General features: G+C 38.6%; 1 protein-coding gene across 6 annotated transcripts; it reads right to left on the reverse strand.

Moving 5' to 3' along the window:
• Positions 1-990: 990 nt before the first annotated feature.
• On the reverse strand, positions 991-18,830 carry PECR (peroxisomal trans-2-enoyl-CoA reductase). Of its 6 annotated transcripts, XR_005829341.1 has the most exons (10): positions 18,703-18,828; positions 15,552-15,685; positions 12,921-12,932; positions 8,135-8,300; positions 7,392-7,473; positions 5,073-5,169; positions 2,755-2,865; positions 2,045-2,156; positions 1,775-1,921; positions 991-1,743 (listed from the first exon to the last, which is right to left on the reverse strand). XR_005829341.1 is itself a non-coding variant. In XM_040603759.1 (9 exons), the coding sequence occupies exons 1-8, from the start codon at positions 18,815-18,817 to the stop codon at positions 1,775-1,777; spliced, it is 864 nt and encodes a 287-aa protein (XP_040459693.1). In that variant the 5' UTR covers positions 18,818-18,828; the 3' UTR covers positions 991-1,743. The 6 variants fall into 6 exon arrangements, 5 of the variants coding, with proteins under 5 accessions (XP_040459693.1, XP_040459690.1, XP_040459694.1 ...); XM_040603759.1 differs by lacking the exon at positions 2,045-2,156; XM_040603756.1 differs by having other exon boundaries at positions 991-1,921.
• Between the last annotated feature and the right edge of the window lie 33 nt (positions 18,831-18,863).

Here is an 18,863-nt window from a genome sequence, read left to right on the forward strand (position 1 = left end):
TCATTTTCTAATGTTCCATTTCACTGAGGTGAGTGATGTATTTCACCATCATTATGTATAAACTTCCCCTGTTCATTAATATTAAGTCTCCAGCAAAGTTACAGACAAAATGTGCAACAGTGTAAAATAATTATTTCCAAGTTTATGCTCAAATCCCGTAGAGAACAGTTCTGGGATATAATAAAAGTAATTTAGTTTTATCAAATCACCACCATTTCACATCAAATCTACAGTCCACACATATTGTAGAAGCTCACAGTCAAATATAAAGTAAATTCCACAAGTCTCAAGCCTGTTCATGTTTTACATTCTTAACATCTTTCTGTAAAAGAAGGTTGATATAATCTCTTAACAAAATAAATAATTTCACTTATATGCAATGAGCTAGGCTTTTAGACTTCCTAATCTAACAGGTGCATTTTCTTCCAGGAATTATCTTGCTGTGTACCCTGAACTAATATTTGGATTAATCAAAATGTACTTTGCACAAGAGGTTTGAAAAAAAGCTGATTTTTATCTCTGTACAAGTTTCTCACAACCACATCAGCGACCACCCTGTTACTAAGGAAAGAGGATGTCAGAAGGAAACAGCACTTTGGCTCAAACCGCTCCTTCCCCACAAAACTGGCATTCAGATTTCATGAAAAAGCTATCTACATGTACCTGTGTAAGTCCCCATACATTAATGAAAGACACTAAAGTCAAACATTTTTGCAGAGAATGAACAGCTGGCAGGGACTCTTACATTCAATCCAAAAATCAGGTATTAAAGAAGTTGCTTCTATAGCAGCAACTTGATTCCACAAATTTCAGTTTTTACAGCAAACACAGTCATCACTTATTTTTTGTATTTTGATTGAAGTTATCAGACATAGGAACACCTGCCTTAATGTAAATAAAAAAAAGGAACAACAAATACAGCCTCTTTGAGTGATATATTGCAAGTCTCTGTTTTTTAAAGAAGCACACCCATTTTAGACAACACAGCACGGATAAAAAGCATTTTAATGGTAATGGTAAATGAACACTGGCAAATGAAGGATTCCAAATTTCTCCTTTAACGGAATAGCATACTACAGAAAGCACTGCAATATACACCATACCTTTTGCTTCAAGATTTTGCATGTTAAATTGTTGAATCTATACTGTTTTCCATCACTGTATGTTCAAGCTTAAGTTTATTATCTGATTGTTCTATTATCAAATTTAATTTGTAGCCAGCTTAACTCCATTATGTCGTTACACCTGCAAACAATTCAAAATATTCCCAATATGATATGCCATATTAGTTTGAAACATTAATAACAGTATTCTGCCTTATTTTTAATCCTTTTCAGAGAAATACCTACTCTACTTAGTATTTAAAATAGCTGTTGAGCACTCAGTGTGTGGCTGAACAGGGATAGTGTAGAGCTAACAGCTACCTCAAGGGTTACCGATGCAACTAATAACAGAGATCTAAATTACCTTCTCCCCAAATTCATCCACAATAGGAGAATTCTGAAATGTTCCTTGACTGCCCCCTTCACTTCAAAATAAGTATTTTTTTTTATTCACTTTGGACTGAGATTCTTCATTACTTCATGCCTGTGCAAATACAGAATTTGTCTTTTATACCTCTCCTTCCAAAGAAACTGAATGTTTTCAGGGCACTGAGTGTTTTCAGAGAAGTTTGCTATGTACAGCCTTTCGAGTTTTAAATATAAACCAATGACAATCAAGGCACTCAATGTATGAGCAAAAGGATTATATTACTGAGAATAATAAGCCCAAATCACAAAGTATGATTATCAGCAAGAGTAAAACTGGGAATAAAATGAAATCTCATTATTTTACAGCTTTGGCTTGAACTTGCCAGAAAGAACCTTTTTAAGCATTTCAGAATTTTTTCCTTCTGGTGGTGAAGGCCATCTGTCATGATCTGAGGAAAACAAATAAAACAACATAAGTTAATTGACTGAGAAACTAGGCATTTTATTTGTGTGTCCTCCCCGTGCCCAGCTTTAGTCCTTCGAAGGGCATTATTTTGTAGCCCATTTCTTACCAGGTATTTCTAGGGCATGGCTATATAAACTTTGGCCGCCATCCACGACCATAGTTATCCCAGTTATGAAAGAAGCAGCTGGAGATAGTAGGAAACATACTGCAGGAGAGATCTGACAAAGGAATGACAATTTTAATCCTTCTGAAACTGCTGGGAATTGTTCATGTCAAAGATGCTTGTAAAAATTTGTACAGGCAAGACATAGCAACATTTTCTACTCAGTAATGAAAACTGTAACAATCTGTAACCCATCTTTCCAGCCACAAACATCACGTACATAACAGATGAAAACCAGTGAACTCTCAAAGATCAGCATCAGATGCTGAAAAATAACAAAAAAACCCCAAACAGTTGACCTGTTTATAAGATGCACAATTGGTGGAAGAGAGCTAAGTACTTTTAAGATACACTTTTTCACATTAATACTCATTCTTTCAGTCCTCCCTGCTGGAAGTCAACCTTTTCAGGAACTAATAATGTCTACTGTGAAATGTCTCAGCTGTAAGAGGCATCTAAATTCAACTTTCAGTGTAACTGTGACTACTGAAGAAGTTTCCCACTTGGCACGACTACAAAATACCACAAGTTTTTTTCTGTTTTAATATTCCATCACAGTGCAAAATTAAGTCTTTTCTGTTCTCCATATAATAAAGTGGCTTCAAAATAGAGACACAGAAGTAGAATTATCACAAATGTTCTGAATACATTACCTCTTCAGGAACCGCTGACCTCTTGGCAGGAACCTTTGGTATGCTCTTTAACCACATTGCTGTACCTTGTTCTCCATAGTTTGCAACAGCAGTTTCTGAAAATACTAATCCCTATTTTAAAACAGCATAGTGAAAATTAAGGTCTCTTGCATATGATTAAACTGTGATCACTGTAAAATTGTGAAGTTGACATTACTGGGATTTTCTGTGGGATTAAACTATCTATACAGCACTTGAATGCAAGTTTTTAAATTTAATGGAATAGTGTAATTCATACAAGAAGGTAATTTGGCTGCTAGCCACACCTCTATTCAAGCATAATAATTCAGATTATTCTAATTCTTCACTGTCACTTCAATAACTATAAAGTGGAGAGTATAAAGAAACTCAAAGACTTTTCAAATTAAAAGCATTTCATATTAGCTTACAGCAGAAACCCAAAAAGCCCAAAGAACAAGTTCACAACAGTTTCTTCTAATCTGTAAGAACACTAGATTGATTTTTATGGAAGCAGACAGTTTCACAGTCAGAATTCAGACTCTCCCTACTTAGCTGCTATAGAAAAAGGTGACTGTCTCTGCTTTGATGATTATACAGTCCGGTTTAGACTTGAGAGCGAAGATGAAGGCTACAGCAATGGGAACACAGGGTTACATTGATTAGTTATGACAGAACATCTGGGACTCAAGTTGATGGAAGATAACAAAATTTGAATTCATCCATGGAGTACACGCTAAGATATCTAAGATATCCGTGAAACATGAGTGACTATATTTTGGGAACTAGGGAACTAACTCATATGCGAAACTATTTTAATCAGAATGCATGCTTCCCTCTCGATGTACCCATTCCCTACATGGGACTCTGCTCCTATAAAGCAGCAACAGTTTTGTATGGTTACCACAGACCCAGTGTGTCCATAAAAGTGACAGGAGGATATAAAATAGTCCTGTAACTACAGCATGGATTTTTGTTACCAGCATAGTAACACAGCTAGTAAATACTTCTGAAGTGTTTGCTTGTCAAAAACTTCCTTTGACAAGTGCTATAATGTATAATTAGTACGATTCATTAGGTAACTAGCAAGCCTGAAAAATATATTCACATAATAATGCTGTCTTAATTACTTACTACCCCAAGACTTGATTAATCAGAAATAAACAATAACCAGGAAAACCAAGCCAGTAGATCTTAATATTTAAGAAGTCTTCAAATGAGTTGGGCCTCACAAAGGCTACATAAGAGCCATTACCTGAATGATCATCACACATCTGCCATTAAGCATTCTGTGTTATGCCAAAGAAAGTGAGCCCATATGTTTTAGGACAAAAGACACAACAGCATATACAGACATCCTGTAAGATAGTAGAAAGATCATCCTGAGAAACAGTTCAACAAATCTGACGCTTGACTATACTGTGAGATAAGATAAATTCTGAATTTAGCAGTAGCTGGAAAAAGTTTATCTTTCCTCTTCTGTTTTCAAGGGAGTAAATGTGTAAAATAAATTGTGGTTAAGGGTGAAGATTACACAAGTCATAACAGATCACACAATCTCAAATGTCAAAGCTAGGGTTTCTATACAGCCTCTACATCTCCAGCACCATGCACTAAAAAATATGGCTGGTCTTTCCACACACTTATTTCAAACAACTGCTACATGCTACCTACTTCCTCAGAAGTGTGGCAGGCATATTTTAGCCAAACTGTATAGTGGCTTCCTGTCTGCATATATTTCATAAGAAAAAAAAAAAAATCAGAACACACATTTTTACATTTAATTTGTTTGACAGAAGGTCCACTTCAAACAGTCTTTTTATACCTAAAGCTAATCTAACTTAACATGTAGAAGACAAAGTAAAAGACATCATGTGGCACATCCAGAGATTTTAAAAATAACTTGGTAAACACAGGGGAAGCCATCACCATACCTGAACCTCAAAAAGAAAAGGTTTTCTGAACTCAGAAATAACATAACCATCACTGAAACACAAAGCATTTGGTAGTTTTGTCAAGGGTTTGTAAGACAGGTCACCAATGCCTCCCAAGTATGATTTCATTAAGTTAGGAAAAGACCCAAGAATGCCAAGTCAAAGCAGAAGCAATTTTATCCCACATCTCTGGCTGGTCATCCAAACAGCACAAAACACTCTCAAATGACCTCAAGAACATAGATGATGGAATTATAAAAATATAAATACATAAATAATCCACACACAGTTAAAGGCTATAGATTTTACAATCCCTTGTGACTGGAAAGTTTTAACCATGAACATATACGATGACTAAGTTTAATCAGATCGTTTGCCATTACTTACAGGAGCAACACTGTTGATTCTTACTCCGCTGTGGGCCCATTCTAAAGCTAAAGTCTTGGTTAGGTTATTCACTGCAGCTCTTGCAGCTCCTGTATGCCTATTGAAAAAAGAAAGCAAAAGCAGCATCTGTTCCTTCAGCTAACAGTGCCCAATATTGATTTTACTGCAGCCTTACTAGGGTAGTCAGAGTAGTTGTCTATGGGTGGACCAACCATGTGAGAGAGGATAAGATATTATTTGACCATAGCTTTATAGTCTAAACAAGCTATGCTATGATTTCCAGTCATTTGGGGAAAAAACATCATCTCTTCCCCACTGTGACACGAGGCCAGTTACATTCTACTGCAGAAGCAGGCTTTTAAAATGAAAAGCAACTGGAGGCAGAGTTCAAATTGTGTAAAACTATGAAAGGTGGGCTGCACGGGTAAAGCAACCTGGAAGGTTGCTTGGAAGGACAGTGGTCTGAAAAATAGTTCAGATCTTCTGACAAGCATGACTAAAATAAGCCACTATTAAAAATTAATATAGGTGGATGGAGGTAGAGATGATCATAGGCAGAGTGATCTCATACACCTTGGTGCTATAGGAAACTAGTCTGAAATAATGACAAGCTTGAACAAATGCAGACAAGATTACTGCAATTATGAATAATGGACAGTGGGTCTCGGGAAACTAATAAGAATTTAGTTCCTAGCAAAATAAACTTAGAGAAGATAAATAAAATCATTTCTCAAATACCAGGAAAGGAATACGAAAAACTTAAGAAAAACATAAGAAACCCTAACTTATTCATATGTTTAGGCTAGAAACAAATAACCTCCAGGCACACTATGAGCAAACAAACTTGACTAGTTTTATGTTCAAAATTAATACTTATGAAAAACTGTATCATGTGATTTTTGTATCATGTGAGTGGTGGCTGGACTTGTAAAGGCAAGTCTTTTTCACTAGTACATTTCTAAAACAAGTATAAATTCAATGTGAATTTAATTTGAAAGTATTTTTGTCTATCAATCTACATCCACGCACAACAGTTATTTGGGAAACTTTTTTCCACTGTTATTCAGAATTAGTTTTTTTTATCTCCTGATTCAACTCTCAAATACATCTTCAGCCTATTTGCTGTGACAATTCAACCACACTTAACCGGAGTGGAGAAACTCAAATAACTGTGCCTTCAGCACCACCCTGTGGATCTCTAAATTTATTTTGTACTTGCCAAGAACAAGCTAGTGAGAAAATACTCTGCTGTTCCTTAAAAATTTTAAATTTTGAAAACTTTCAACCATGAATCAAGACAAAGAGAGGTAATGGAACATGTGCTCAAATCATATTTTTATATTTTCTTCAATACAAATTTAAAGTAAAAAAAAAAAAAGTAGTTTCAAAGAAGAAATTCAGTTATTTTCCAATTAAGAAACTGCCAAAATGCAGCAATTTGACAAATTCAAAATTCCTTTTGAAAATAAAGTAACTGAAACAATTTATTTTCTGAGCATTATTTTCCTTTCAGTGAATTGGAACTTTTTTGGGGAAAAAGTTTCAAACTGGAAGACTCCTGCTTGCTTCTATTTTGAGGGTAAAGAAATTTGAACAAATGTGGTACACACATGGATATGGAGAGGATGTTGCATTTTCATGCAGACAGCTGTGATCATTTGTGTCAGTACGAAACAACTACATATGTGGTAATATGTTTGTGTCCATTAACTTCCTCCCAGTCAAGAAAGAAGCAGAGCAAACAGAACCAGAACCAATTCTCTGCATCAGACACCTTCTCCAAGAAAGATGGCTACAAAGTGAGAGTAAAAAGGAAAACGGGAAAAGCAGGTGTTACATGACCCAAAGGACAAAGCCAAAACCTGGTAACATACTACAAATGTTCCTCCTACTTCCCTACTCCCAGTTCAACTCCCATAACTCATTACACCACCAAGACCTGTAAACAGACAGTAGAAGATGAAAACAGCAGGTGCCAAGTTCTTGCAAACCCTCCAGAGATTTGTAAAGAGAAGATGTATAGGTTACATTTCAGTGCTACTCTCACAGTGAAAGCTTCACTGGCAAGTCTTGCTTCAAAGTTTCTTACAAACAAGTTGACAGAGACCAGAGATGCCATTTACACCTGTAGTCTCTACTGAATTAATGAGAGGCCCACACATACAGCCAAGTGATACTATTGCTCTCTCTTGACCTAACTACTTTATTTCCACACTTTGCTGCTGCCCAGCGCACACCTTTCTATAATGAAGTATTTAGGAGCAATTAGTATTTCTAGGGGAAAAATACAGGGAAACGTAAAAATAAAATATATATTACGACATTCCAGGAAACCCATTTCTCACGGCAGCAGTAATGTTGACAATGACTCCTCCATGTTCCTGCATCCAGGCATTGTACACTGTATGAAGGAGGAAGATAACCTATAAATATCAGAACAAATGCATACAAATGAACTTGCCAACCAGAAACCAAATTTGGAGTCTTAACTCTAACTACACTACACATTTCCTGTGCAGATTTAGATAAACAATCTGCTATTTGTACCACAGCCTCGCCACTGGATTGCTGAAATAACAGATGTGGTCCAGGTAAGTCTCAAAGTTTGTAAAGAAGTCTTCTGGTGGAAATCAAGATTCATGCTTCCACGTAAATCACTTTAATTTCCATGTTCCCAATGCTATCTGAGAATCATGTATCATACTTAAATTTAACTTTAGATTTACATCTCTGATGAGAGAGGAATCTTTTCCTGTGTTACACACAGCGAATACAGGCCACAGAAGTGTATAGTTTATTAAGTGAGTATCCAAGCCAGCTGACTCCCCAAATCTGGCCTTAAGCAGAAGATCATACTTGCCTAAACGTATGTTTGTATATATGAACAAAGACAACGTACAATTTAATGTAGAGCTTTGGATAAGATTCATGAAAACAGATATCCACTGTCAGATAAGTGTGAGGAAAAAAGAAGGTACGGAAACTTTACAGCAATACCAGAAGGCAAGAAATGTAAAAACCAAAACAAATAAACAAACCAACCTTAAATGTTAAATCCTTACCTGCTTTGCAGCAGTAGAAGGTCCCTGTAAGATTCGTGTCTATCACAGCATTCCAGCCTTTTGCACGAATGGCTTCAGAAAGACTTGCAAATTGGCCTCCTCCATTATTCACCAGGAAGTCAATCTTCCCATGCAGACTCAGCGTAGACTTCACCAAAGCTTCTACCTGAAACAATATTTGTTAGTGTGGTATGCTGCTTAAGCTACATACCCAATTTCATTCTCAGACAGTATTTTCTCGCTTATATCCTTCTCACACATAACATTCAGAAAGGCTGGAAGACCAGCATGACAAGTTTAGTCAGCCAAGAAGGACTGAGCTGAATCCATGTTTACTTAGGAAATCTTCTTGGTATAATACAGGTGCTACATAAAATACCAGCACGGAAGGAAGAAGGGGATTTAAGCCACTCAAGATTTGTAAAAACAAAACACAGACAAAAGCCTGCTACTTAAGACCCTAAGAATCTCCTGACATTTTTCACAAGGATGGAGGTATTCACAGCAGACACTGGAAGAATTTCATATAACATAGCTACAGCTTTTTTCATCTGATCCATACGCCTGAGCATTTTAATTAGAAAACGTAAGTAATCTTGTGACGTTTTAACATTCTTACTTCAAAAAGTGAAGTTTTGTACGTTCACTAAAGCTCTAACATGTGAGTTGGTAACAGATGATCTTCTTACTCAGACCAAGAAGGTTAGTTTGCTACCCTACAAAACATGAACTCTAAATTTAAAGTGCTGGAAATAACACAAGTTGTCATCTTGAGCAAAAGAAAGGTAAGTATTTAACTAAGACACCTTTTGTCTATAAGCAGGATGAATACTTATGATTAAGAACACTGTCTGGTACTATTTACCTTTGGTACTCTGAGAAGGTATTAACAGCAAATAGTAGTAGACAGTTTATTCACTCAGAGCTATCAGTGCAGAAAAGGAATGACTTAAATTCACACGGAGGTGAAGAGATTTTGAGAATCTAAACCTAGCTCTAACTCTGACCTGATCTGAGCTACAGGCTCTAAGATAAGCCTTTTGCGTTGTCTTCTGTTTTGGAAGTACAGCAGTTTCGCCACACACTCACACTATACACAAGAGAATTTCTGGAGGGGAACATATTTCAAAGCATTCAATGATGTTACAGATACCAAAGTGATGTATTGTTCCTACATATTTCATAATAAGAACTCTATAGCAACTGCTTAATAATTTAATCTTTATGTCAAGAAACGGGAAATGGGACAACATGACCTGCTTAGATTACCTATCATAACTACATACCATGCATCAGTTATTCCTACTCAAGCATATATAAAAAGTTAATCTAGTATCTGTGGTCAAAGAAAACACAGACCCAAAAAACCCCCAAAAACCAAACAGCACGAGCATTGCTGCTGCTGAAACAGAATTGACTAGGGGAAGGATATCAACCAGCCTTCCTCTGTATTGAGTTAGCAGTAGAAAACATCAAAAATAGAGGAACAAGCAAAGCACGATCTGTATTTCACCAAAAGCGTCACTAACTCAATCTCATAAAAAGCAGCCTTACAGCTTTCGCTGCTAACATTTCAGGATGGTTTAACAGGATAGTATGAATCCTGTAAGCATGCACCTCTCCGAAGAAGAAAACCCAAACAAACATATAGTGACTGAAGCCTGACTGAAAAAACTAATGCCTGCTGACAAAAAATGCTTTAAGAAAATAATTTTGATACCTAAATCACCATCTTTAAGTACTGAACATCACTTTATTCCTCAAATCAGTCACTGCAGCTTGTGGGAGCTGAGGAAAAAAAATACCAAAAACCCAAAACATCTGGGACAGCAGCCCCAAAGCTTGTGAGAACCACAATAACACAAATACTTCCAGGTTTGCTCACAACCATAGAAAAGTAAGCTATGTCTTGCTAGGTGGCAAATGTTATGTTTCCTCTAGCAATATCAAACTCTACTCCCTGGCAGCCTGAGAATCTTGTTTTGAGTATTGCTCTCCATAAGTTACTGAAGTATGGGCTTGTTTATGGAAGAGAAATGTTTTCAGTAGCAGGAAAGTTTGAACAATGGGTATTGCAGGGGGTGTATGTGCGCATGCACAGAGGGGTGCAGAGAAAAGGGAAAAGGCCAAGAAATATAAAAAAAACCCCAACCAACAACAAATGAACAGAAGAAAAAAAACACTGAGAAGAGACATTACAAACAAGTTTTGAGCAGGTGGGCAAAACCTGCTGTGACACATCAATGCAAAACAGTCCACATATATCTTAACTGTTGTTGCTCTACCTGTCGCATCATATTATCAGGGCAATAAAAAAATCAACCACAAACACCTATCAGTTCTGCTTTCCTAAATCCAGCAAAGGCTAGCAGGGTCTCCAGTGACAGCTCAGGTAGCTCCAACTGTAGCAATCTTCACAATGCCTTCTGTGTTGTAGAGAAAGCATCGCTGCAGTGCTTCTGATTATAGTAAACATAGTGACAGCAGCCACCAGCACAGTGAGAAAGAAGGTCTAGTAGAACACATTTAAATCACAGTGAGAACTAAACATTCCTTTCTATTCCTAAATATTCAAAATCCACAAAGAAAGAACTTCATTAAAAAAGCTGCTAAACACTCTGGAAACAAACCAAAACTGCACAAGGTAGAGCTAACAGTTTAAGACATTCTTCAGAAAAAGAACAAAATCAGGTACTTCAGACATAACACATAACCAGAAGACTGGAGCTCTTCAATAAGGACCTTTTTTTTGTGAGTGCAACTCAAAAGTATTGTGCAGTAGTACACTTTCACAGAGAAAAGGGGCAAGTGTCCACATGCATTCACAGGTCACCTTGATCTTGAGTAAGACTTAACAGGCAAACTACCCACTACAGTGTGTCAGAGATTTGCTATCTGGGGATTAGAACTAGTAGGCACTCTTAAACAGCGGTAACAGGTATTTTTACTTGGTGTTATTGCTGTTATTTTAAAGTCCAACAACAGGAATCTCTTATCCACAGCTCCTCACCAAGCCACAGTCTTTCACTACAGGCTTCATACAGACAGGCACTAAGTATGTATAAACCAACTGAGACTATGCTAAGCTATAAAGTTTATTGGAGAAGAAAAGCTGCTAGTGAACTCAGACATGAGGTCAGTGCTCAATAGTACTGTACTGAGTCCATCTCAAGAAGTCTTGTTTGTCAGATGTGCAAGTGACAGGCCTTATCCTCCGGGTCTGGCCCAGCAACAGTTGTTGCTGGAGCTTGAGTATGGAAACGGGCCACTATGCACAGAATTATGAATTGCTCATTTCAAGAAAAGCAGTGGTTTACTAGAAGTACAAGGTTTTATCTTCCACTTACCTAGATATGTCTTCTACTTACCTAGATATGTCTTCTACTTACCTAGATGCCAATTAAAGAACTATTTGTCCACAGCATATATCATAATGGCTTTACAAAATTAAAAAGTTCCTCATGTCTGTCTTTCCCCCATCAAATGATTTGCTGTAGCTCAACATTTAAGACACACACAACACACACGCGTGTGCTTAACCTTCCCAAAAATCTACAAAGATAAATAGAATGCTCTTTTCATAATGGAAAAAGGATGGAGTCCATCTCTCCCACTCTGGCCACCATTACACTGAGGCAATGGAATGAATAAATTAGATACTTAGATTTTGGAAAAAAGAGCTTGGTTTGAAAAGACACACACAGAGCTGTCTGGCCTGCATCTCAGTAAGAGCAAACTGATGTGCTCTTGTTAGATTCAACACATTACGTGGGCAGTGCTATAAAACATTTAAATAAAATCACTTCAGCTTCATAATCACGAAGAAGCAATACTGCTCCCTTAATACACTCCAGATCACAGGATAAGGGACAGAGGCACAATCACTGCTTCAGGATAAGGTCCCATGAAGACAGAACATAGAAACCTCAGGTGCTCTTACCAGCATCTCAGAACCCTCTATTCTTCCATCTTTAAAAACAAACCAAGTTTGTTAGCCTTTACAAAACACTCAGTGGAAAACTAGCCAAAAGCAGCGGCAAACCCGTGACAGAAAGAAACCTGACAGGTTACACAGCAGCTGAAAATCCTCCATCAAGCAAGATTATTTCTTGCACATTAAACAAAAACTAAGCTTTGCTAGAAAGCAAGAGGCCTCTGAGGATGAAGGAGGCTTAAAAATGTGAATTCATTAAGCTATTCCCATGATATCTGCCATCAGGCTTCTGCAGCAATTAATTCACTGCACCTTCTTTAACTCTTCCTAGACTAGAAAAAGTTCTAACAGTCATATTGCACTATATGATGACGGATGAATCTTTTACTGCTTGAATTTCACAGATCCAAACCAGGGCACACAAGGAATGAGTTATCTTGAAAGTAGGTCAGTTACCTTAAGATTTGCAATACAAGGCAAAACAAATTAAAAATTATCTGGAAATTTTGACAGCACTTTCATCTTTCTTAGATCTCCTCTCTTTAAAGTCCCTCCATCCAGTTTGTCTGATTATAAAATTAAAACAAGGACAATTTTTTTTTTTTGGGGGGGGGGAAGGCATGCTTGTTCCTACAGGTGATCAGGGTGGCTTCCTTTAAGAGAAAGATTTACTCTTACAAAGGTTTCATTGAGATGTCAAAAAGAAGGATACACCAAATGAATTATGTAGCTTCTTCAAGAAGCTTCCTGGGCTTCGTAGCTTGTTGATGGATCAGTTCTGACTTCTAAGGAGGCTTTTTTCCCTTGTTGAAACATTTATAAAGTCTTTCTCCTCCACACATTCTTTGGTACCTGGTATAAGAGCTGAGAAAGAGGATGTAATGATTCACAGGGAATACTGGTAGAGGCTGTCCTCCCTACTCAGCAACATGTTTCTGTGAATTTCTGAGGTAAATACTAGTCACTCATACTAAGCTGAAACCAGACAATGAGTTGTAAAGCTATTAAGTAGCACACAGAGCCAACACAGTTGTACAAGTCTTGTTTATTTTGGGAGGAAAACTGAAATTTTAAATGCCCTCTCACCCCATCTTACACTGTAAACAGGAAGCTACTCCTGTATTTGTGAAAATGCTGAAGTGAGTTATATTGCAGTGTTGTCTCTACTCAAGACTTATTCCTAGGCTAGAAAAAACTTGCATTACATATCTTACTGATCCCTGTTCCTAAGATTCCAAGTCCCAGGCACTAAATTTTATGTTAAGAATGGAACAGGTTTTGAAAGTGGATGTACAATGCTCTTTGAATAGAAATAAAAGCCCCAAGGTACTTTTCCTTTAGTCTCTGCAATGCAAACAAGTGCAAATTAGAAAAAAGTATTCACCACTGCTGCTCTTAGCTAATACAATAAATAAGCAATAGTGAGCAGTGGGCTGTGGAAAATCTGCCACATCCCTCAGTTCTTAGTTCTGACAGTTTTTTAACAGTGTAAGTTACTGATTAATTTATCTAGCTTCAACTTACAAACACTAAGCACCTAAGTGTAAGAAAGTGCTATCCTCACTACAAAGTTAAAAGCTGAAAAATGTGATCCATATGTTTCCGTTCCAATAGTGATTTTAGAAATTAAGTAACAAGCAGCCTGGATTTAGCAATCTTTGAGAATCTCAGCATTAAAGAAATAAGCGAGGAGGACAGAGCCAAAAAAACAAGAGCTAAAGAACAAAAATCATAGGATGCTGCCAACCACGTTAATATGCAACAGAAATTAGATTCCTTATTCAAAATTTCCACAAAAGTTACAAACTTTTTGTAGTGGTGGCGGTTTTTTTTTCTAAATAGGATTTCAAGAGAGCAGTTAGAGAACTGAAGTGAGTCAAACTATAAGACTGTGCCAATGACTAAAAAATTCAAGACTGGAGCTTAATCTACCTTATTTCTCTGAACCCCCTCTTCAATAGATACGGATATGAAATTACAATGGTTTATGAGAACATCCACTGGCAGGAGACATCTGATAGAAGCTTCTCCAGTATCACATCAAAAGTTCTGAGAAAGTTCTGGTATGTCTGTAAATGACTACGCTTTACACCAACCCTATAAAAAAGGTTTTAAAAGCACCTTCAAAAAAGTTTCCAAAGCCATCAAATACTGCTTTGTCAAATATGTTTTAGCCACACTTAAGAAACAGGAAATAAAATAGGAATGGTAGTTTGTTTAGTGGAGGTTACCTCACTTCACCATGTGAGCCCTCCACCATCTCATAGAACACTGCAGTTCCCACTGCATTTTTAAACTGATGCAGAAATAAGATGCACCTGCAGAAGGTTATTAAGCATGCCAGAGTACTTTCTGCAAGAAGGCTTAAGCCTTTTCTCTCTATCTCTTCTCTTTCCTGTAGCTTTAATCATGTAAGTTGCCCTCTGACATCTGCCATAACCTATTATATTGCACTGCTGATGCTAGTCAATGCAAACCTAAAATTCACAGGTAGGTGAAGTGACATACTGCACAGCCCCAGGGTTCATCTCCTTCAGGAGAGAAAGTCCGAGTATATCACTATATTTTATGGCACAAGCTGCTCCATGAGGGAAGAATTTTATTTTTTACTCGCTTGATGGTTGTATATTTGGGTATTTTCAGAATCCACATAGCCACTGAAGGCCATTAATATTTCTTTACGTTATGCTAGAGTTTATCAGAGACTTTGAAAGGTTAAGAAAAATGCAGCAATCAGTTGTTACCGGAATGTTTTCTAGTTGTCTTCAGTAAGTTAAAAGTCCAACCTGATGCTGAACTTTTAAATATTTAATTACACAAATTAGAAAATTAGGAAGTGAAGGTTGACTTCTGAAGAACCCAGATTAAGTACTTTCAGGTTTGATCTTCAATTTTTTGTAATATGAAGAAAAAAACTCATCTGGGATAACAATAGAGTTTGTAATGAGGCACACCTCAAATTGTAATCAAAATCTGAAACACAGTTAATAACAATATCTGTGGGGTTTTTTTTTGCTTTAATACAGGCAAAACTGACAATGCAGAGCACTTGTGTCAAGTCACAAGCATCAACGTTCCATGCTGTGACTTCCTGTTTGAAGGAAAACTATTCTGAGGTCTCCATCTTCACAAGTTAACACCCCCTCACTGCTGTGATAAAATGTGACAAAGAACATGCTAAGCGGCCTCCAGCTTGGCTGTAGAACATGCCAGTTCCAAGGCCTGCTTCTCCCAGAAGTATCTGAAATACGTATGATGGTCAGAAAAAGCTATTTGCAATTACAAATGCTTTCTTGCTTAGGTGGCTAACAAATGGTCTTCCCTTGAAAAGCACATCTTTATCTAGATCAATTTAACAGTGCTTTACTGCACCTTGCCCCTGATCGAAGACACTTTTGAGAGGGCCAGAGAAGACCTTTGGAGATCTGAGAATTTATATACACAATATGCTTTTGACATGTTAAGCAAATCACTAGTCTTTACCTCATCTTCTTTGCGAATATTGCACTGTATGGGAGTCACTTTGGCAGGCCTCATGGAAGAAAACGTATTATTCAGTTCTTCTGCAGCAGCTTTTAATCGATCAAATTTACGAGAGGCAATAACAACACTGCAACCTGTAGAGACAAAATGAAACACCCTTCAGCTAACACAGTTAAAACTATGCTAGTTTTTTAATAACATCAAGGAGGTATCTTGTAGGATGTGCAGCCATTAGTCACTGACTAGAAGATACAGTATTGAAGTCCTTGCAGGAGAGAAATGACTGATGTCAGGTGCTTCTTAGCAACAAGATCCCACTGTGCCAGGAAAAGGGCAATCAAAAAAATGTCCACAAGATTCCCTCTTCTTCCTGCAGAAGGCAAGATAGCCCATGAGTTGATGAGTCAGCAAAGTAGCTTTGGAAATCACTTTTGCTGCCTCTGCTTACAGCTGCCTCATTTATCAATTATGTGATTTAAAAATGTTTCAGCAGGTCTTGATTACAAAAAAATGCTTGCTCCTAAAACCGCAAAACCAATCTTACCACACGTCTAGCTGTAATTTTGACTAGCAGTGAGCAAATGTAATGCTCTCCTTTTTAACCCTACGGAGTCTGAAGGAAAGGATGATAGCCTCACGAGGTTAATTCCTATCTGCAGATGACAGACAGCAGGAACGGAGGCTTCCCCATAATACCACCACATGCTGCAGAACCCTAGCTCAGGAGGAAAAAATGAGGCAGGAGTTCAAGCCTCTGTTTTTTTCAGCATTTGGAGGCACAAGAATTAATTCTACAGAGATAAACAACACAGGTGCCAAATTAATGGCAAGTACTGACACTACAACCAGTCTAATTTCTTCTGTCACATCAGTGGACTTGGGACAGCTTTAAGTCTTCAGTAATTGCTACTACATAGACTAAAAGAGACCACATCAAATTAATTTCTAGTGCAAATCCAGTAAGCATGCATTTTCATATTATGAATAAGCAAATTACTAGCTTTGGATGGCAAGCAGACAAAGAGGTTTTGCTTCCAGTTCCCTCCTTCCATAACCTCAGCATCCCAGCAGAAGTCATCCCTTCCTCATACTAGCTCTGCTGTTCATCTGCTTTAACATAAATCAATTCAACACCCTCAACCAGCCAAAAAAAAAACAGTTAACAACTTGCCAGGTGGTTTTGTGGGGTTTTTTTCCCTTTGTTGCTATTTTACTGAGTGGAATTTGGCCTCTCGTGATCAAACAAACATCACAATCAACTCAAAGTAACTAGTGGGAGTAAAGCACAGCAAGCTGTTCATTTGGCTCAGACTGTCTTGTGAAACGATGCATAAAACTAAAAAAGAAACCAAACCAAACCAAAACTCCAAAACACAAAAAATAAACTCAAGAGGAGCTGAATTCTCCCAGAAGGAACTGCTGCAACTAGATATCCCTAGGAGTGGGAATTTCACCATCAATCAGTGGCCATGTTAAAACAACACATGTGAACGTATTAGTCTCTGAGGTCTCCTCATTTTTTAAATTAAGAACTCCAGTCACTTGTACAACCACCCAAGTAATGCAGAGTTCATAAAATGGTGCACATAATTACCACATAACACAAAATACTAAATCACAGTAGCAGTTACATTGATCAACTCAAGTGCTTGTTAATGCACACACTGATATAGCATAAGGTCTCATAAGACTGTATTTTTGCTTAATATGCCAATTAGGAGAGGGGAAATTCTCACTGAAAAACGCTTGGTACCTACTGTGCAAGCTAATAGTACTTGACTTATTTTTCTTCACAAAGAATGACCAGACCATTTCCTGATAGTGTCGGGGAAAAAGGGCACAAGTTTTCAGATAAAGGGTTTAAATCTGTCCAGGCGGCTTCAAAGGAGACTGGTTATAAAACCAATGTAGATCATGACTGGCATTATCTGTTGCTGCTCCATCCCCCTCCAAAAAATACAGCCTAAAGCGCAAGGTGTACATGGAAATAGTTCCCAGTCATCTTGTCGAGAGTAGCCAGCAAGTCTGCAGGTAAGGAAGGTTGCTCAGACAGACTTGATTTTATTCATTATTCTTCACTTTCTTACATGTGCATTGTAGAGATTTGCAGCCGTGTTTTCTGTTCAGGATGTTATGGACAAGCCCTTTTGTTATTTGTATTTTGCTTAAGAAAAATAATGCAGTTCAAATTAAGTACAATTTTAAAGTGACTGGACAACATCATCAACCAACACTGTCATGATGCTTAAAAAGCACCTCTTTAAGGCAGCATGTAAGGACACCTTAAAAAACCGCTTAGTTCCCCAGTAATACGAAAGTAGCAGAACCAGCCCCCACTTCAGCTCCACAGGGCAAGTGGAAAGCTGAGGTGACAAAGGCCAGCAGAGGCAGTGATGTCTCCCAGCACACAGTCTTAACAAAGAAAGCTCTTTACTATGCAGTGAAATGGCACGATGCACATTTCAAGAGCGCAAACCATGAGGACTATGGCACCACGAGGCCATTGATGCTAGTGCTGGTACTTTGAATCCTATCATGATGACAAACATTATCTGAAACCAGTCTGATGCTGGTCTGTAGGACTTCATGTTGAAACCTGCAGGAAAGTTGTTGCAAGGTGGATGACTCCGAGGATTGCCTTGCACTCGAAGATATACTTTACCTCCAGGACATTTCTGTCACGAGTACTGACAGAGAAGCACTGTGTCTCTAATCTCACTGCGTGGACAACACTTCAAAACCGTACTACTACGTCAGACTCAGTTCAACCACCAGGTAAACCCTCCAGCTGGGAAAGAGGAAAACTCACTTAAGAAGGAGTATGAGGGAAAGAGTCCAGGCTTAATACAACCTCACCTTGACCGCTGTATTTGAAACAGTGCATCTTTGAAGTGCCACGGGTCTAAAAACATACAGCTCCGCACCAGCCTCGCCTCCTTCTCCTGGCTATTCACGACTCCCGTCACAACGTCCCACTCATGAGCTCCCCGCAGCCCCCCCGGGCGCCGCCTGCCCCACACGCACCGCGCTCCCCGGCCCCCCTCGAACTCCATCCCCGCCTTCACCTCACGCCCGGCCCTGCCCCCCTAACACCCACCCCGACCCTCTGCCCCACCGGGCTCCCTGCGGAGCCCCCCCGCCCCGCGCCCACCTAGTGCCAGCAAGTCGGCGGCGATGGCCTTGCCGATGCCGGTGCCGCCGCCGGTGACGATAGCCACCCGCCCGCGGAACAGCCCGGCCGCCAGCAGCCCGCACGCCGCCGCCATCTTGCACCCCGCCCCGCACACAGCCGCTCGCGCCGCCGCCCCCGCC

Source organism: Falco naumanni, chromosome 8 (assembly GCF_017639655.2).
Source record: "Falco naumanni isolate bFalNau1 chromosome 8, bFalNau1.pat, whole genome shotgun sequence".
NCBI lineage: Eukaryota > Metazoa > Chordata > Aves > Falconiformes > Falconidae > Falco > Falco naumanni.

Coding starts and splice junctions, on each gene's coding strand:
- PECR (XM_040603756.1), bottom strand. CDS start 18,817: ATGGCGGCGGCGTGCGGGCTGCTGGCGGCCGGGCTGTTCCGCGGGCGG. Junction 15,686..18,702: donor CGCCGACTTGCTGGCACTAG/GTGGGCGCGGGG, acceptor TTGTCTCTACAG/GTTGCAGTGTTGTTATTGCC. Junction 7,474..8,134: donor CTTCTACTGCTGCAAAGCAG/GTAAGGATTTAA, acceptor TCCTTCATACAG/TGTACAATGCCTGGATGCAG.